Source organism: Clarias gariepinus, chromosome 15 (assembly GCF_024256425.1).
Source record: "Clarias gariepinus isolate MV-2021 ecotype Netherlands chromosome 15, CGAR_prim_01v2, whole genome shotgun sequence".
Classification (NCBI taxonomy): Eukaryota; Metazoa; Chordata; class Actinopteri; order Siluriformes; family Clariidae; genus Clarias; species Clarias gariepinus.
Window position 1 is genome coordinate 13,015,998 of NC_071114.1, and position 14,795 is coordinate 13,030,792.

A 14,795-nucleotide genomic window follows, 5' to 3' on the forward strand; every position below is an offset into this window, starting at 1 on the left:
TCATGACTATAAATAAGACAACCTGAAGTGATTTTGAATTTGTTTACTTTTTGGCTACATTGATTTCCTAATCAGACCAAAGAAATGAAAGAAGAAAAAAACAGTCTGTGAAAACGTTCCCCTTTCTGACCTTGGCACTGTAACTAGTCTCGGGTCCGATAAGCCGACTTGAGCTAAATGATTCATATAAATGCATGCGATTGGACAAATCACAGCAGGGGAACTGCTACTGGTTTATGTTTAGAAAAATTGCTCCTGGAATGCAGCCATTTTCTTCATAAGTATTTTTTTGGATTGCGGTCTACCCCCTGCGCTGTGTGTCAACGAAAGATGAAAAATGACAACAAACAGCTCTTACTTGAGCCTGAACAGCATCATCACTGGCCTCCTGCTCTGACGAGTAGCTGTCATCGTCATCTTCTGAATAGTTATCCATATCTGGAGATCGATCTGGAAGGGAAGCATGAGACTTTTAAAACGTCCTCTTTACAGCCTTTCACAACCACTCGACCAACGCATCCATGTAGTACATCGCTACTTTCTTTTTTTGCAAAAAGAGATATTGAATGCATATGTTAACAATGCGAACCATTGCTAAGATGGATTACCAGTGCCCGCAGTGACACCACTGTTAATGCACTACAGCTGGCCTCATTGGTTAGAGTGTGGGAAAGCTGCTGCCGGGATGATAGGAAGACCTCTCTGAGGGGCCTCTCTGGTGCCTTAATGTGCACTTACTATAAATGCTCCGCTGGGCTCGCTTGTTTATGTAACGAATGCTTACAACAACGTCACGTAACCCAGGCACTAATGGAATATCCGATCGAGAATGTACGAGCCAGCCGGCTTCGCTGCAGTTCAGTTTCCTGTGTGTTCTTTAAGGTAGTTCTGTTATCTGAGTAGTTATTTTTACTTTTACAAAATTCCTGTGAATTGGCCAAAGATAATGGCTAAAGAGTCCATGTCTACCATGATTGGGCCAAAGGGTTTCAGTAAAATCGCATTCGAACATCGTGAATTTTTTCATCAAGATTGAAACTCTTTAGGGATTAAAGTTCTGACGCAGTACACTTTCGGTCAATACTCCTGAATGCCATTGTATCAGGGTTACAGTGCTCACCTGAAGCTTTCACCTTTGCCCCTGGCTGTCCGCTGCCATCCTCGGGGTCAATGGGCTGACTGGACAGTGAATACACACTTAACTCTGCTGCACGTACGGGGGCTTCCTTAACGTTGCTATGGAGACCCAGGATCTGTCCTCCGTCTGTCGGGTGCTGCATCACCTGGCGTGACAGAAAAATGATTGCGTCAAATACACACAGTTTCAACATGCCTACACAGGTAGACCACATCACTGCCAATAAAAACTAAAACTAGCTCATGCATTGTAACTAGTTTCCCATGCAGAATTCGTTTGCGCCTTCCCTCAGATGACAACCCTTCTCAAAGAATCTCAAATAAGTTTCATGCGATTTCAGTTCTTTGATTAGCTGTCAGTCCCAGCTGCAGTTCCTTATTTTCTCAGGTGGACAAGTACGGGGAAAATGACGGGCACTTTGTCATCCAGAAGCGTGCCTTTGGCAGAACGGTATTCAGAACTTGCGGGGGCACGACTGCTGAAACTAATTGCAGGTATTTGAAGAAATGCTAGGAGGCTTCATAGATGGTGTGAGTGTGCCCACGCTCTTACATTATGGTGCACAAATACACACACACACACACGCACACATGCACAAAGACACGGACACGCTGTAAATGCCAGGCGGGTGCAGTGAAGCGAAATCAGTAGAGGCAGCTCTCTACACATTATTAACCTGAGCAGAAAACCTCAGGAGACAGCTCATGCAAAATGGTGTGTTACAAAAAAAAAATAGAAAAGAAAACTGACATTTTTTTTCCTAACAAAAGCTTTGTTTATACAGTGTTTGGAAATATTGGAGTGGAACATGCTCAGTTGAGCAATCTAACTGACTTTTATATGCTATTTATTCATTGTTTTGTCAAAGTGTGATTTAACGGTTTTGCGATTAACCACTCTAAGTTGTCATGTGATTATTTCTGGTATTTCTTGTATATTTTCCAGGAAAGAACACTGTCCAGACCAAAACTGTGTATTGAACATGTCTTGATTTGATCCTTCTTGCGTAGTTTCGCAATGATGTAATAGACAGCAAATACAGGCGACACTGGTTGTTGTAGCAATTTGATAGCATCCATTACCCATAATGCAAATGATGTTTCACATAAAGGCAATGTCACAATTCTGAACCTCCTTCTGAAGTGTAGCAAATGGCAGCAAACCGTGAAGATGAGGATGATTGCCATGTTTGTTTCCGCTGTTACCATGGATACAAACGTTAACTGAGGGATCCACAGTAGATAGAGAAATATATTATGTACTTTTCTTATCACAATTTCTTGACGCTTAAAGAAACCTTTAGACCACTTCAATTATTTATTTATTAAAAAAAAAAAAAAAGGAAAAGCACTATCAATCTAATTTCTAGTCAAACTTGTCTTCTAATCTCCAAAGTCTCCTAAACAATGTTTAAAATGTGTGTGGGTGTACATGGCTAGATTGCACTGTATTTATGGAAGAAACGTGGATTTTTTCCCAATGTTGCGATAAATCACTCTGATTTACATTGAGCTTGAAGAATTTAATATCGCAAAGCTGGAGTTTAAATAAACACTACTTCAGGTTTTCTCCAGGAAGCGGAAGATTCATCAGTTGAATCTGGAGTGACATCTAAAATAAAAAAAATCAGTACTAGATTCCAAACTCCATTAATGCACATACAGTAGATAGAGGTTTGGATGTGGTCAGCAGTGGCAAAGTACAAATACTCCATTAATGTTTTTGTAAAAAATACTCTATACTTCAGTATTTCTTTATATATGATTCTTTTTTACTTCTACTTACTATGTTTTTATTATAAAAAACCTGTACTTTTACTTACTACATTTTAAATAGGGACTTTCCAGCTACAGATGACACAAACGTGAACTGACTGTCCAATCATAAGTAAACATAAGTGTGGAATCAATGTGGATTCATTCGCCGTCAGCCTCTCGAACAGGTGTACTTATTAAAGTAAGATTAGAAGCTAACTAGCTAACCTGCGGAGCAAAGGTGTTGTAAACTCTTACGCATTTGCTTTGTGTATTTCACTTTTATAACAAGCTTATGATTTTGTTTAAAATATTTTCCCACAGTCTTTAACCATATTGTATTCCATATTCTTGCATTATACCCATGTGTAAGTGCATAAACTACTTGAATTAAGAAGGGTAGTAATGCTAGGCTACTGTTAAGGAAATGCTAATGAAAAATGCTAATGGACAATGCTACTTGCCCAATTCATTCATTTAATTTTAAATCTTCTCATCATCAATCTCTCTTAGACTTGCATATTGATCTTATCAACAGCATTAAAACAATTCCAATTGTGTTTAAAATACTTTAAAATCCTGATTAGCAGTAAAACTTTTTTGTGGATTACTTAAAGCACATAAAGTCAGCCAACAATGTAAATGCAAACTTAAATTCCGGTCTGGTTCCCACCTCTGCCATATTGATGACGCCCACTGCGAGCGTCTTGTAGCCCAGGATAGTCCGGTTCTTGTAGCGCTTTCTTCTCTGGAGCATGATCTGCAAGCGGTTAGCATCTCTCTTCAGGAAGTGAGGATACTGCAGTGAGATTGAGATAAGAAAAACGAAATTGAGTCTGACTGAAGAAGAGACTCTTATGAGAGGCCGGTACTATTACAGAATATTACATCACCCTGGTTTAAAGCACTGTAGTGTTTCTGTTCCCAGAAGATTTCTTACTCACTCACTCCCTCACTCACTCAGAAACGTACACACTCTCACACACAGCTTCAGACAGACAGGTAAAGCTAAATGTAATTTTCGCTCTTCAGGGTTTCTGATTTTAATATTAGCTTCCAGGTAACTCCAGGAAATCAGATATACACTCAATTTATTACGGACACCTGTACAAATCCAGTCCCAAGCAATTATCCAATTATCCATCAGCCAATCAGGTGGCTGCAGTGCAAAGCATAAAATCATGCAGATACAGGAAGAAGCGCTTCTATGCCACAGTGCATTTGTTGGATTCCTGTGCTTGGTTGGCAGGAGTGGAACCTGATGTAGAAGGTTCTGTGTTTTGCGCATTCTGAGATGTTCATCTGTTCATCTGTGATTGGTGCTCAAATAAAAGGGTTATTGGAGTTAACATAACCTTCCTGTCCGCTTTAACTGGCGTTCACTTCTGGCCTAATTCATCATCACACAATTAGAAACTGATGCTCACTGGTTTGTGGTTGTTGTTGTTTGTTTGTTTTTTAGTGTGTTTGTTGTTGTTGATGTTTTTGCATCATTTTGTAGAAATTCTAGAAAGACAGGCCTTTTCAAACACTTTGCCTGTCTTTGAAAAGGCTTTTTTTGGCTCTTGAGGAAAAGTTCAACCTCAGTAACCTTGTGGTTGCCAAACGCCTGTCTTAAAGTGGTTCCTCAAGTGATGGAGAAGGAAGTCGCTGGATGCAAGGTTGCCCGCAAGTTTCCCCATTTCATGAGCTGAATGGGCTGGCGTGTTGTCCTAAGGTAGACAAACCACCTTTGTGAGCGTTTCATGACTGTCCTCATGGAGGTTGACCCTCCAGTGGCATTGTGCGGAACTATACCGTGGGTTTATTAAATAAGAAGAAATGTTCATGACAAATAATTTAGGCAAATATTTTCAGTTTTTTCATATGGTAATACAAATTTTTTTATAAGCACCCCTCATTGGCACAAATATACAGCATAACAACATACAGCAGCAGTAAAAATTATTTGTTATTGTATATGCCATGTCACTAGCTAAATAAATAAATAAATAAATAAATAAATAAATGTTCATATCTGGACCTCCCATATCAGCAATTAAAGAAAAGTATAGTTTGGTATATTTCTTCCAGTATCATTTTTTTGGTTCTGCAGAATTAAAACTGAGGGTTAATTCGAATGAAAAAATGTTTCTAAATGCACTACCTGTAAGGAAAATGTGAGCTCCAGGTCTGTTTCCATCAAGCCACTGGGGGGGAGCATGTACTCATTGGACCTCAAGATTCGTTTGGACCCCTGAGGACACAAAAAAAACAAAAGTTAAATACATAGAACTGCCAAAGAGACACTGTTGGGACATTGAGCAAAAACCCTCAACTGCTCAGGAATTCATAATACACTGACATGCTTGATAAATGAATTGGGTTTTTATTAAAAATATGACAACAAAAGAAGACTAAAGTGCCTGGCATAATCAGATAATTCCCAAAATGAATTGACAAGCTTGAACGCGATGAAAAACCCACAGCTTCATTCTAAACCTGTCCAATAACCATTTTCCCTGAGCCACTGTTGGAGTAATTAACGTAAATTGATCTTCCACAGGCTGCAAATAAAATAAGTAAATAAGCAAAGGTTTCCCAGCTGATGAAGCGGTTGTGAAGAGTGTGTGATCTGTGCCGCTGAGCTTTGCGTGTCTCCAGTGGCCAGACCACCAGCTGCTTTGGCATCTGTCTAAGCCACCAGCTGTTGACGAGCCCTGGCAAGCGAAAGATACAAAAGGACACGGTAGCAGTGCACGAGTCCTCTGGCTAAATGCACAGAGCCACCGCATCACATTCACACGTAGAGCAAATGTACAGCAGACTGAAATGCTTTAACCTGAACAAATATTTGACATAGTTATGAGTGTTGGAATGATGCCAGTGTAAAGTATATCACCAGAGGCCCCAGAGTTCAGGGCAGTCAGGGTGCGGTGAAGTAAATTTTTTACTTCTTGAGTCGTACACATCAGGACTGAGATTCATATTTCTTTTGTTTTTACATTCCATATTCTTTAAGTTCCTATTTCAGATTCCAGCTTCTAGCATTTCTTCCTTTGGATGTTTGCATCAAATGTGATTGTTATATCTTCTGTTTTTTTTGTTCCTTATCTCTATTTACTGTGTCTGTGTTGTTTGTCTGTCTGGTTCTGGAGGTCCCACGGGAGCTCGGTTGTTTTCTTCTCTTTCTGTAGCCATTCCCATTTGGACGTATCATTATTAGGCAATATTCCTTGAGGAACGAACGCTATACCATCACTGCCACTTTGTTGTTTTTCCCTCATGCTTTCCCCTGCTGCATTTTTGGCACCTGGTAGGAGAGCTGGATCGTCTCAGGGGCTTTTATTTTTTACCTTGTATATATGTTTTCTGTTATGATGGCTCTAGTGTTGTCTGCTTATTCTACCCTTGCACAAACACTTTGCCTTGTCTGGTCCAAGCATCGATGGGACTTCCTTGTATCTTTTGGTGGTGCATTCCACACAGGTTCCTCCCATGACACGTTTTCCACATTCCCTTTCTGTATAAAACATATGCTATTAGAACATTACTTGAAAGTGGATTTTATTATTCATTTCCCCCATCACCCAATTGCTTAGTGTTTAGCACTGTCGGCTTGCACCTCTAGGTTCCAGGTCTAATTCCCGGCTCTGGTCTGTGTGCATGGAGTTTGCATGTTCTTCCTGCGCTTGGTGGGATTCCTCCGGGTGCTCCGGTTTCCTCCCACAGTCCAAAAACCTGCTGATTGAGCTACTGTAATTGGTGTTCCCCAATTGCCCGTGGTGTGTAACTTAGCGTGTGAGTGTGTGTGCCCCGCAATTGACTGGCATCTTGTTCAGAATGTACAGTACCCCGCCTCATTCCCTAAGTCTCCTGGGATATTCTCCAGACACCCCGCAACCCTGTATACAGGATAAAGCAGTATAGACAATGAGGGAATGAGTGAGATAACCCCCCATCACGGTTGGTATACCCTTTGGGTTTTAAAAGTTGGATCTCTAATGGGAGCTCTTGATATTCAAAACCAGATCATATACATAAGCGTGTTGTTGTAAAGTCAGAGCATGCAGAAAACATGTGTCTTCTCACAGGTTTCCTGAATTTACTGATACTTTAACAAGAACTAGCATTGTTATTATAGGTTGCTACCATTCGTTTTATCTCTACTGCAGCACAAACACCTTCGCAAAAACATTTAACCTCTCAACTGACCTCAGCTTCCTAAAAAGCTGAGATACGCAGAATCAAAAATCACTGTGCTATACTTGTAAATGTACCAATACTTTTTTACCAAAAATTAAATAAACACAAGGAGTAATGGATGACATACATTACATTCCCATTAATTATATGACAAGGTACTATAAAAATATTTAAGGTCCTATTCACTTCACTTCTAACAAACATGTGTAAAACATCTGTGCAAAGTAAGCAGAGTCACCAAAGTGGTCTCAGGATCTTTTATATACAGTATACAGTTCCTGAATATAATTGCAGCCATAGTTTTACTTGTTTAGTAATATCCCAGAACCAGAGAAATTCGAGATGTCAAAGGGTTTGAGTATTTAAGTAATATATAGAAAATATATTAAAATATCAGAAAAAACATTCCTTCTGATCATCCTCGAGATGGTTCTACACCTTCATTTGAGTCCAGCTGTGTTTGATTATACTAATTGGACTTGATTAGGAAAGCCACACACCTGTCTATATAAGACCTTACAGCTCATCGTGAATGTCAGAGCTTTATGGCAGAGTGGCCCGACGGAAGCCTCTCCTCAGTGCAATGACACATGAAAGCCTGCATGGCGTTTGCTAAAAAAACACCTGAAGGAATCCAAGATGGCGAGAAATAAGATTCTCTGGTCTGATGAGACCAAGATAGAAGTTTTTGGCCTTAATTCTAAGCGGTATGTGTGGAGAGAACAAGGCACTGCTCATCACCTGTCCAAGACAGTCCCAACAGTGAAGCATGGTGGTGGCAGCCCCCCAGACAAGGCCACCAAGCAGCTAACAGGCTGCAGGGACAGGACGACTTGTTGCAATCGAGGGAAAGATGAATGTGGCCAAGTATAGGAATATCCTGAACGAAAACCTTCGCCAGAGTGCTCAGGACCTCAGACTGGGCCGAAGGTTTACCTTCCAACAAGAGAATGACCCTAAGTACACAGCTAAAATAATGAAGAAGTGGCTTTACAACAACTCTGTGACTGTTCTTGAATGGCCCAGCCAGAGCCCTGACTTAAACCCAATTAAGCATCTCTGGAGAGACCTAAAAATGGCTGTCCACAAATGTTTACCATCCAACCCGACAGAACAGGAGAGGTTCTGCAAAGAGGAATGGCGTGTGAAAAACTTTTTGCATCTTTCCCAAAAAGACTCACGGCTGTATTAGATCAAAAGGGTGCTTCTACTAAATACTGAGCAAAGGGTCTGAATACGTAGGACCATGTGATATTTCAGTTCTTCTGTTTTTAATAAATCTGCAAAAATGTCAACAATTCTGTGTTTTTCTGTCAATATGGGGTGCTGTGTGTACATTACTGAGGAAAAAAATGAACTTAAATGATTTTAGCAAATGGCTGCAATATAACAGAGTGAAAAATTTAAGGGGGTCTGAATACTTTCCGTACTCAATATATATATACTGTATATTAGCAGATACTTTTATAAAGATCTGGACTCCGTGTGAGTCAGCAAAATTTGTTCGGTCTAAAGTTAATAAAACAAAGGCAGGAAGGCATTATTGCTGATAAAAACAGCTTCAGTCTTCATAACAAGCTCCCATCTTGTTTTCATTTCCTTCCGAGACGGTGTTTGAAAAACCACACAATGAATCGATCCAGTGTACATGAAGCAGTAAAGCACTTAAGGATCTTGTTTTTCATTGTCACAGTCCAGGGAAACGGGGAGCTTGAAAAGACGAGATGTGAAGGACAGAGGAGAGGAAGATTGAGAAATGACTCGGCGAGGCTTCAAACGAAGAATATGCACACACACAAAGACACACACACATGCATACAAACATGTATCCCTAACGGACATGATAAAAAGCTCTGAACAGGCTAGCCTTTAGGGAAAGTGCTTACCAACTCGCACTCTATGAGCACGAGTGGAGATAAAGCGGATGAAGGTTTGTCTGCGTCATCCGGCCCTTTGGCAGCAGAAACACGGACGAAAAATCTCAGGTTCTTTTTCATTTGTCAACTCATTTCATCTGCAGCTCTCTAGTCTATTGTTTCCCCAAAGACAGCAAAAACTGATTGGGTCCACACTGAGGGGAATCAGAGGAGGAAAAAAAAACACTGGCTATTCTTAGTCAGTCTGATATACAAGTCCCTCTCAAAGGCTTTACTGCCAGTAATCTCTGACTTCCTTCTCTGTTGTAGATTGAGTGCTTGGAAAGCTCCACTTCCATCTCTCGCATGACCTTCCCTGAACCGGGTGAGAGGCTACAGAATCCTGTTATGCAGTCGTTTTCTACTGCTTGACAAATGCAGGCGCATAGAGAAGGCAAATAATGATCGGTAACGATTACAGGGTAATACTATTGATAACAGATATTCGTCATAATTTTAATATTTGAAAGAAAATCAAAATGTTGCCCACCGAAATAGGACCGAGGCCAAGCGGGGCCTTTGAGTGCTTAAGTTCTGCAGTAATATAATCCACCACAGGTTTGTGTAATACAACAGAACATAAACCAGAGGATCTAATCTCCACCCCAAACGTTTACTACGTTTCTACATCATCACATTCCTCCTATAGGACAGCAGTTTGCCAATAATTACTGCTGTTGCTTTTTAATTAATTAAAGAATGTCATTTTATTTTCTTTGCAATTTAGATTTTTTTTGTTAATTCTGTGGAAAATCCATAAAACAAGTTAATGCTTGTTTGCACTTACACCATAACATCAATAACAGTAGTTAAATCAAAAGTCTCTCTCTTTTATAATAATAAAAAAGAAAAACAGGATATAATATATTAAAAAATAGATGTGTGTTTTCCAAGGAAGACATGCGTCACCTGTCCACTAAGTGTGCTACATTTTTTTAACGTTAGTGCACATCTTTGCTTCCTGTAAAGGTTTGGCCGAATTCCCATGAATGGTTTCAGAATAGCTGCGGGTAGAAAAAACGTGTGACGATGGAAGGCGGCGAGCGCGCTGAGGCCGCAGAGAGCAATCCTTATTTGTTGTCTATGCTTTGCAGGCAGGCGACAAAAAAATACTGCAATGCTTTGCCCTCATGGTGACAAAGTGACAAAGCGCTGACACTGGAAACTCCTTCCTATAATTTATAATTATGAAACAATTCAAAAAGACCTATGACGCAAACTTCACTTTTTAGTCATTTTTAGATATTCACATGTAAAAAACAAAACAAAAAAAACATCCCAACCCCATCCCCTGCTTGCTTGACCGGTGTGGATCCACAATAGACACTGAAATAGCGGATTTGGAGGAGGAGTGAATTAATTGGGGCTTGATGCATGAACGATGAATGATCTGGAGGGTATTTTAGCTAGAGCATTAACACACACACACACACTTTGGAAGATCTCTCAGGCCTGTGTTAATGTTAAAACACAGAGAAATAAAACACAATTCATTCATTAATGAATAAAATTCCGCATACACAGACAGACAGAGGAGAAAATCGATCCCTTGACCGTGGAGGTGCGAGGCTACAGTGCTAACCACTACCATCATGCCACCATAGTAAAGCGTATGATCTTAAAATTGGTAGAACATCCACCTTAGAAGTTCCTGTGCAAGTTATTACTTTAAAAATGAAGTCAATGTTAATATAAATGTGGCAGACAGAACCAATGTCAGAGCATTTGCTCTAGAAAATAAATCACACGTGTAATGAATCGGATCTGTGGAACAAAAGGGAATGTAACTGAATTAATCAACTTTAAGTTATTTGAGTTATTCACAACTTATCTTAAACTTTCAACAAAGGCAAAATGTGTCGATAATCTGTTCAATAGTGTTCAAGTATTCAAGCTCCAACACAATAGGATCCTTCGTCCTTACTGCCCACAGAGTCAATCTGCCACAAGAACAGTTTACTGTGATAGGAAATATTGCTGCTATTAAAAGGCTGTATCATGTCTAGGTGTGGTCTGGCTATTAAATATTAAAACAGGTTACACTTCTTCAGGAACACATATACCAAGTGGAATCCATTTTTAAAAACATTTTGAGATTTAAACTCAAAACTGTGGTGTTTATTTTCAGTCTCACACTTCAATAAGGTGATACAGAAATGTGCTGAAATATTTTCACATCATAACTAAACTTTAGAGTTTTGTGTAGTGAAATTCACTGTAATACATGGTATTCATTATGTGTGTTAAAAATAAAGATACTGTATGTGAAGATAATAACATGATCACATACAGGAATTAATCTGAAATGTTTAAGATATTTAAATAGTTTTAAATCCCAATCAAATTTTGGGGGAAATGTTTTAGAAATCAGTAAATCTGGTACACTTCTGCTGAGCAGAGAGAAATGAGAACGTTCTAGAGTCTTTATCACCCACCTGTGAGAGTGGGAGTGGCTTTGGGTGAAGCCGTGCTCTAATTAAAATGCCTCGTGTGTAGATCTGAGTGACTCAATTGTTTTTCATTTTTATTTTCTGTTACATTCGCCAAAATATAAACATTAGTAATTTCAATAAACCTCTGTGACTGACCAGGATAAAGCTGTTACTGAAAATGAATAAATGAATGAATGAATGAATGAATATAGCGGTAAATGTTAACGAACATGGCTGGCCTTTGTTTTAAAGCGTATTTGATCTTTAAACATTGTTTATATAAATATTATGTTTATATAAACATAAACATTCTTTTTTGATCTTCTGGATTTACAACCCCCACAGCTGTATGCAAACCCATAAAGTCTTCAGATAAATAATTTAATATTTACATAATTTACTTTCACTTGCCTAGATAACCGAAACACAGGATCTGCTACAGAAGTCATGCTAGTTCATTAAAAAAAAAAAAATGATGCACTGAGAAAGGACAGATGTCCATCGGTTGAAGGTGAACAGTGAAGAAACAGAAGAAGTGCAAGTAGTGAATGAAGGTAATTTGCACTATGTTGAGGTGTGTGCTGAATGGTGGACAAGAGAACTTAGGCAAAAACACCAGAGATGCATTTGTGACAGCCACCATCACCACCAAAGCTGCAAACTCCTTATGTAAGTAGAGATGAGACTCACCAACCAATACATGGTTTATCACGGTACCTAGGTAAGTATCACGATTTTGTAAAAATCCCAATTCAATAGTATAATTTTTATTTCGTTACAATTTTAAACAAACGTATTAAATAATTGGTTTCTACTATACAGGATGCTGTGCTGTCTCCCAATGTGTGAATAGTTAGAGCACGACCAGCAAGATTATAAAGAAATGGCAACATTTCACCACAACAAATGCACACATATATAAATAAACCCAAAAAGCAATTTTGGAGTCAGTGTGACGATACATAAATTGCCTTACAACATATTCTAGATATATCATAGAATTATTTTTTCTTCATCTCTAATAAATATATGTAAGTAACTCTAAATAAGTGCTTCTGCTCAATGCCATAAATGTAAATGTACAAGAGGAATAAAGGTGCTGCCCCTGTGCTGTAGCACACTCCCCTGGACCAGCTCTATAAATAAATCCAGCATCACACCCTTTAACATAAGACATTTCCCACCGTTCCCCTCCTCCATAACTGATCATAATACGAACCCTTCCCGAAGACACAGATTGACTGGAAGTAAACACCTTAGTGTAACAGGATTAAACTTCACTAATTTGATCTTGTGGATGGGTATAAACAGATTTCCCCACTTAATGAAGCTGTCATTGATCTGACCTCTGAGCCAGAATAAAATCAAAAGCTGAGACGGAGTAAAGGTATTTCTCTTGCTCCAGCCATCCTTCCTGATGAGCCGCGAACACATGAGCTGCGACTAAACCTAATTACTGGGTCCAACTTTGGTGTTCTTCTTTTATACAGAATAAAAGCCTGTTTTTGTAAGAAGCACATATACACACACATATACACAAAGCGACCTGTGAAGAATGTTGAGGGCCTCCTAGTCCCTCTGAACTAATCCTCTCAGCATATCCCAGCATGCATCATTTCAGCTCCCACCCCTCTTGCTTCGCCGTTCTCACTGAACAAGCTGTCACCCTGGCAACCGCTCCCAGTTTCCACGGTGCCGGGTGTGAAGGGCTTCTGTGGATACACACAAAAAGCAAAAAAAAAAAAACACATAATGGAAACACACACTCGCTTTGTCATACCTGAATCTTGACAGCGATGACCACAGAGTTGAGTTCCCGGTCCAGCTCTTTCAAAACAATCAGCTTCTTCAGTGTAAGGCTGCACAGCCTGGGAGATGAGGGAAGGGGGGGAGAACGAGGGAGAAGAAAGAGAGAGAGAGAGAGAGATACTTATTAGATGTTTTATTGCCACCTAACACCAACACCTGAGCCCCAATCTCTTGAACAGAATTTTTTTTTCATTTCCTGTTAAACGTTCATAGACAGATAGATAAATAAATCGATAGAGAGGTAGATAAACGTACAAACATATCGACAATTCAAATATATGAATCGTGAGCTTTTGATCAAATGTATAAAAGAAAATGATTTAACGTCATTGAATTAGTTTATTGATTATTTTCATTATATTCTACATTGTGCAAACCTTCATGGCTCATCTAATGATAACATCTAGCAAAACATGCAGAGATTTGATTCTGCAAACACCTACAATGTTGCACAACCTGGATGCCAGTAACGAAAACGTTTTGCAGACATCACACACCTACACTCACATCCACACTCGCACAGTAAACAATAGTGCCATTGGCACATGCCCTTATTTCGCAACACAAATCCCACACAACACTCATCATTTGTCATGGTATAACCGCGATCATCCTGCTGTGACAGAGTTTACCGTTCAGATCTCTCATGAGGACGACGCACCTCGCTATGATGATATCAGTGACTCAGCAGTTGTTACCGTTCGCACATGCCTTTTTGTGTCTGCGGTTAGTGAGCTGCAGACGCTTTTTCATTTCAAGGTGAGATATCGTGCAGCGTCTGTAGGGAGCTCCTTATTCGTTATGGTGAGGTTTTGGCACTCTGCGCTCATTTGCATTCGAGAATTTGTATAAGACGTAAGATAGATGAGCCAAAACCTCTAAGGGGGAAAAAACAGATAGGTGAAGTTTCGATTGCGCCATAGTGTTTATGACATTTGAAAAAAATTCATATAGTATGAAGGGGGATCGAATGAAGACTTTCAGTGAAATGAACCAAGTACATGCAAAACACTGTAGCAAAGCATATAAACATAAAAAAAAACCTGCAGCATCCTAATTGCATGGATTTCTATAAAGGATTTAGCTCATCAAGTCAGAGACTATCTACAGCATTACCAAGTTTACTATAGAGCTCAGAAGGGGAAGTTTTATTCTTTCAATTATCCTGTCTCATATGATTAGTCAGCTGTCACTGGTAAAAAAAAAAATATATATATATAAAGCTTACAGAATAGAGAATATGTGCATGCATCATGAAAAAAAATGATCACAAATGCAGGCATTTTTCGCTTTAATAAATAAAGCTGGCATTTATAGTGTTCATTCATCTTTAGAAATGACTTTATCCTGTTCGGAGTCATAGCGGTTTAAATTTCTAATTTGTTGATATTTTGACAAATAGAAAATAACTTTGTTAGGAAATATCACACGCAGCTTCACCAGAAATTAATAATGCAAATATAACTGCCCTTTTACTTGAACAGCCATTATACAAGAGCTTCTGATTTGTTGTGAATTATTTAAGGCACATTGCTTTCATTATTTAGGGATTAAAGAAACA

At 39.2% G+C, this 14,795-nt stretch overlaps 1 protein-coding gene across 3 annotated transcripts in view; it reads right to left on the minus strand.

Moving 5' to 3' along the window:
* si:ch211-126j24.1 (phosphofurin acidic cluster sorting protein 2) overlaps positions 1-14,795 on the minus strand; it is a 74,228-nt gene that overhangs the window by 29,041 nt on the left and 30,392 nt on the right. For 2 of the 3 annotated variants that reach the window (XM_053513313.1, XM_053513312.1), the window contains exons 2-6: positions 13,206-13,293; positions 5,039-5,128; positions 3,566-3,691; positions 1,121-1,283; positions 359-450 (exon numbers count right to left, since the gene is read on the minus strand). In XM_053513313.1, coding sequence (XP_053369288.1) covers positions 359-450; positions 1,121-1,283; positions 3,566-3,691; positions 5,039-5,128; positions 13,206-13,293 — 559 coding nt within the window. Of the gene's footprint in view, positions 1-358; positions 451-1,120; positions 1,284-3,565; positions 3,692-3,785; positions 3,909-5,038; positions 5,129-13,205; positions 13,294-14,795 lie in introns of those variants that run through there. The other variant, XM_053513314.1, reaches the window with a different exon arrangement.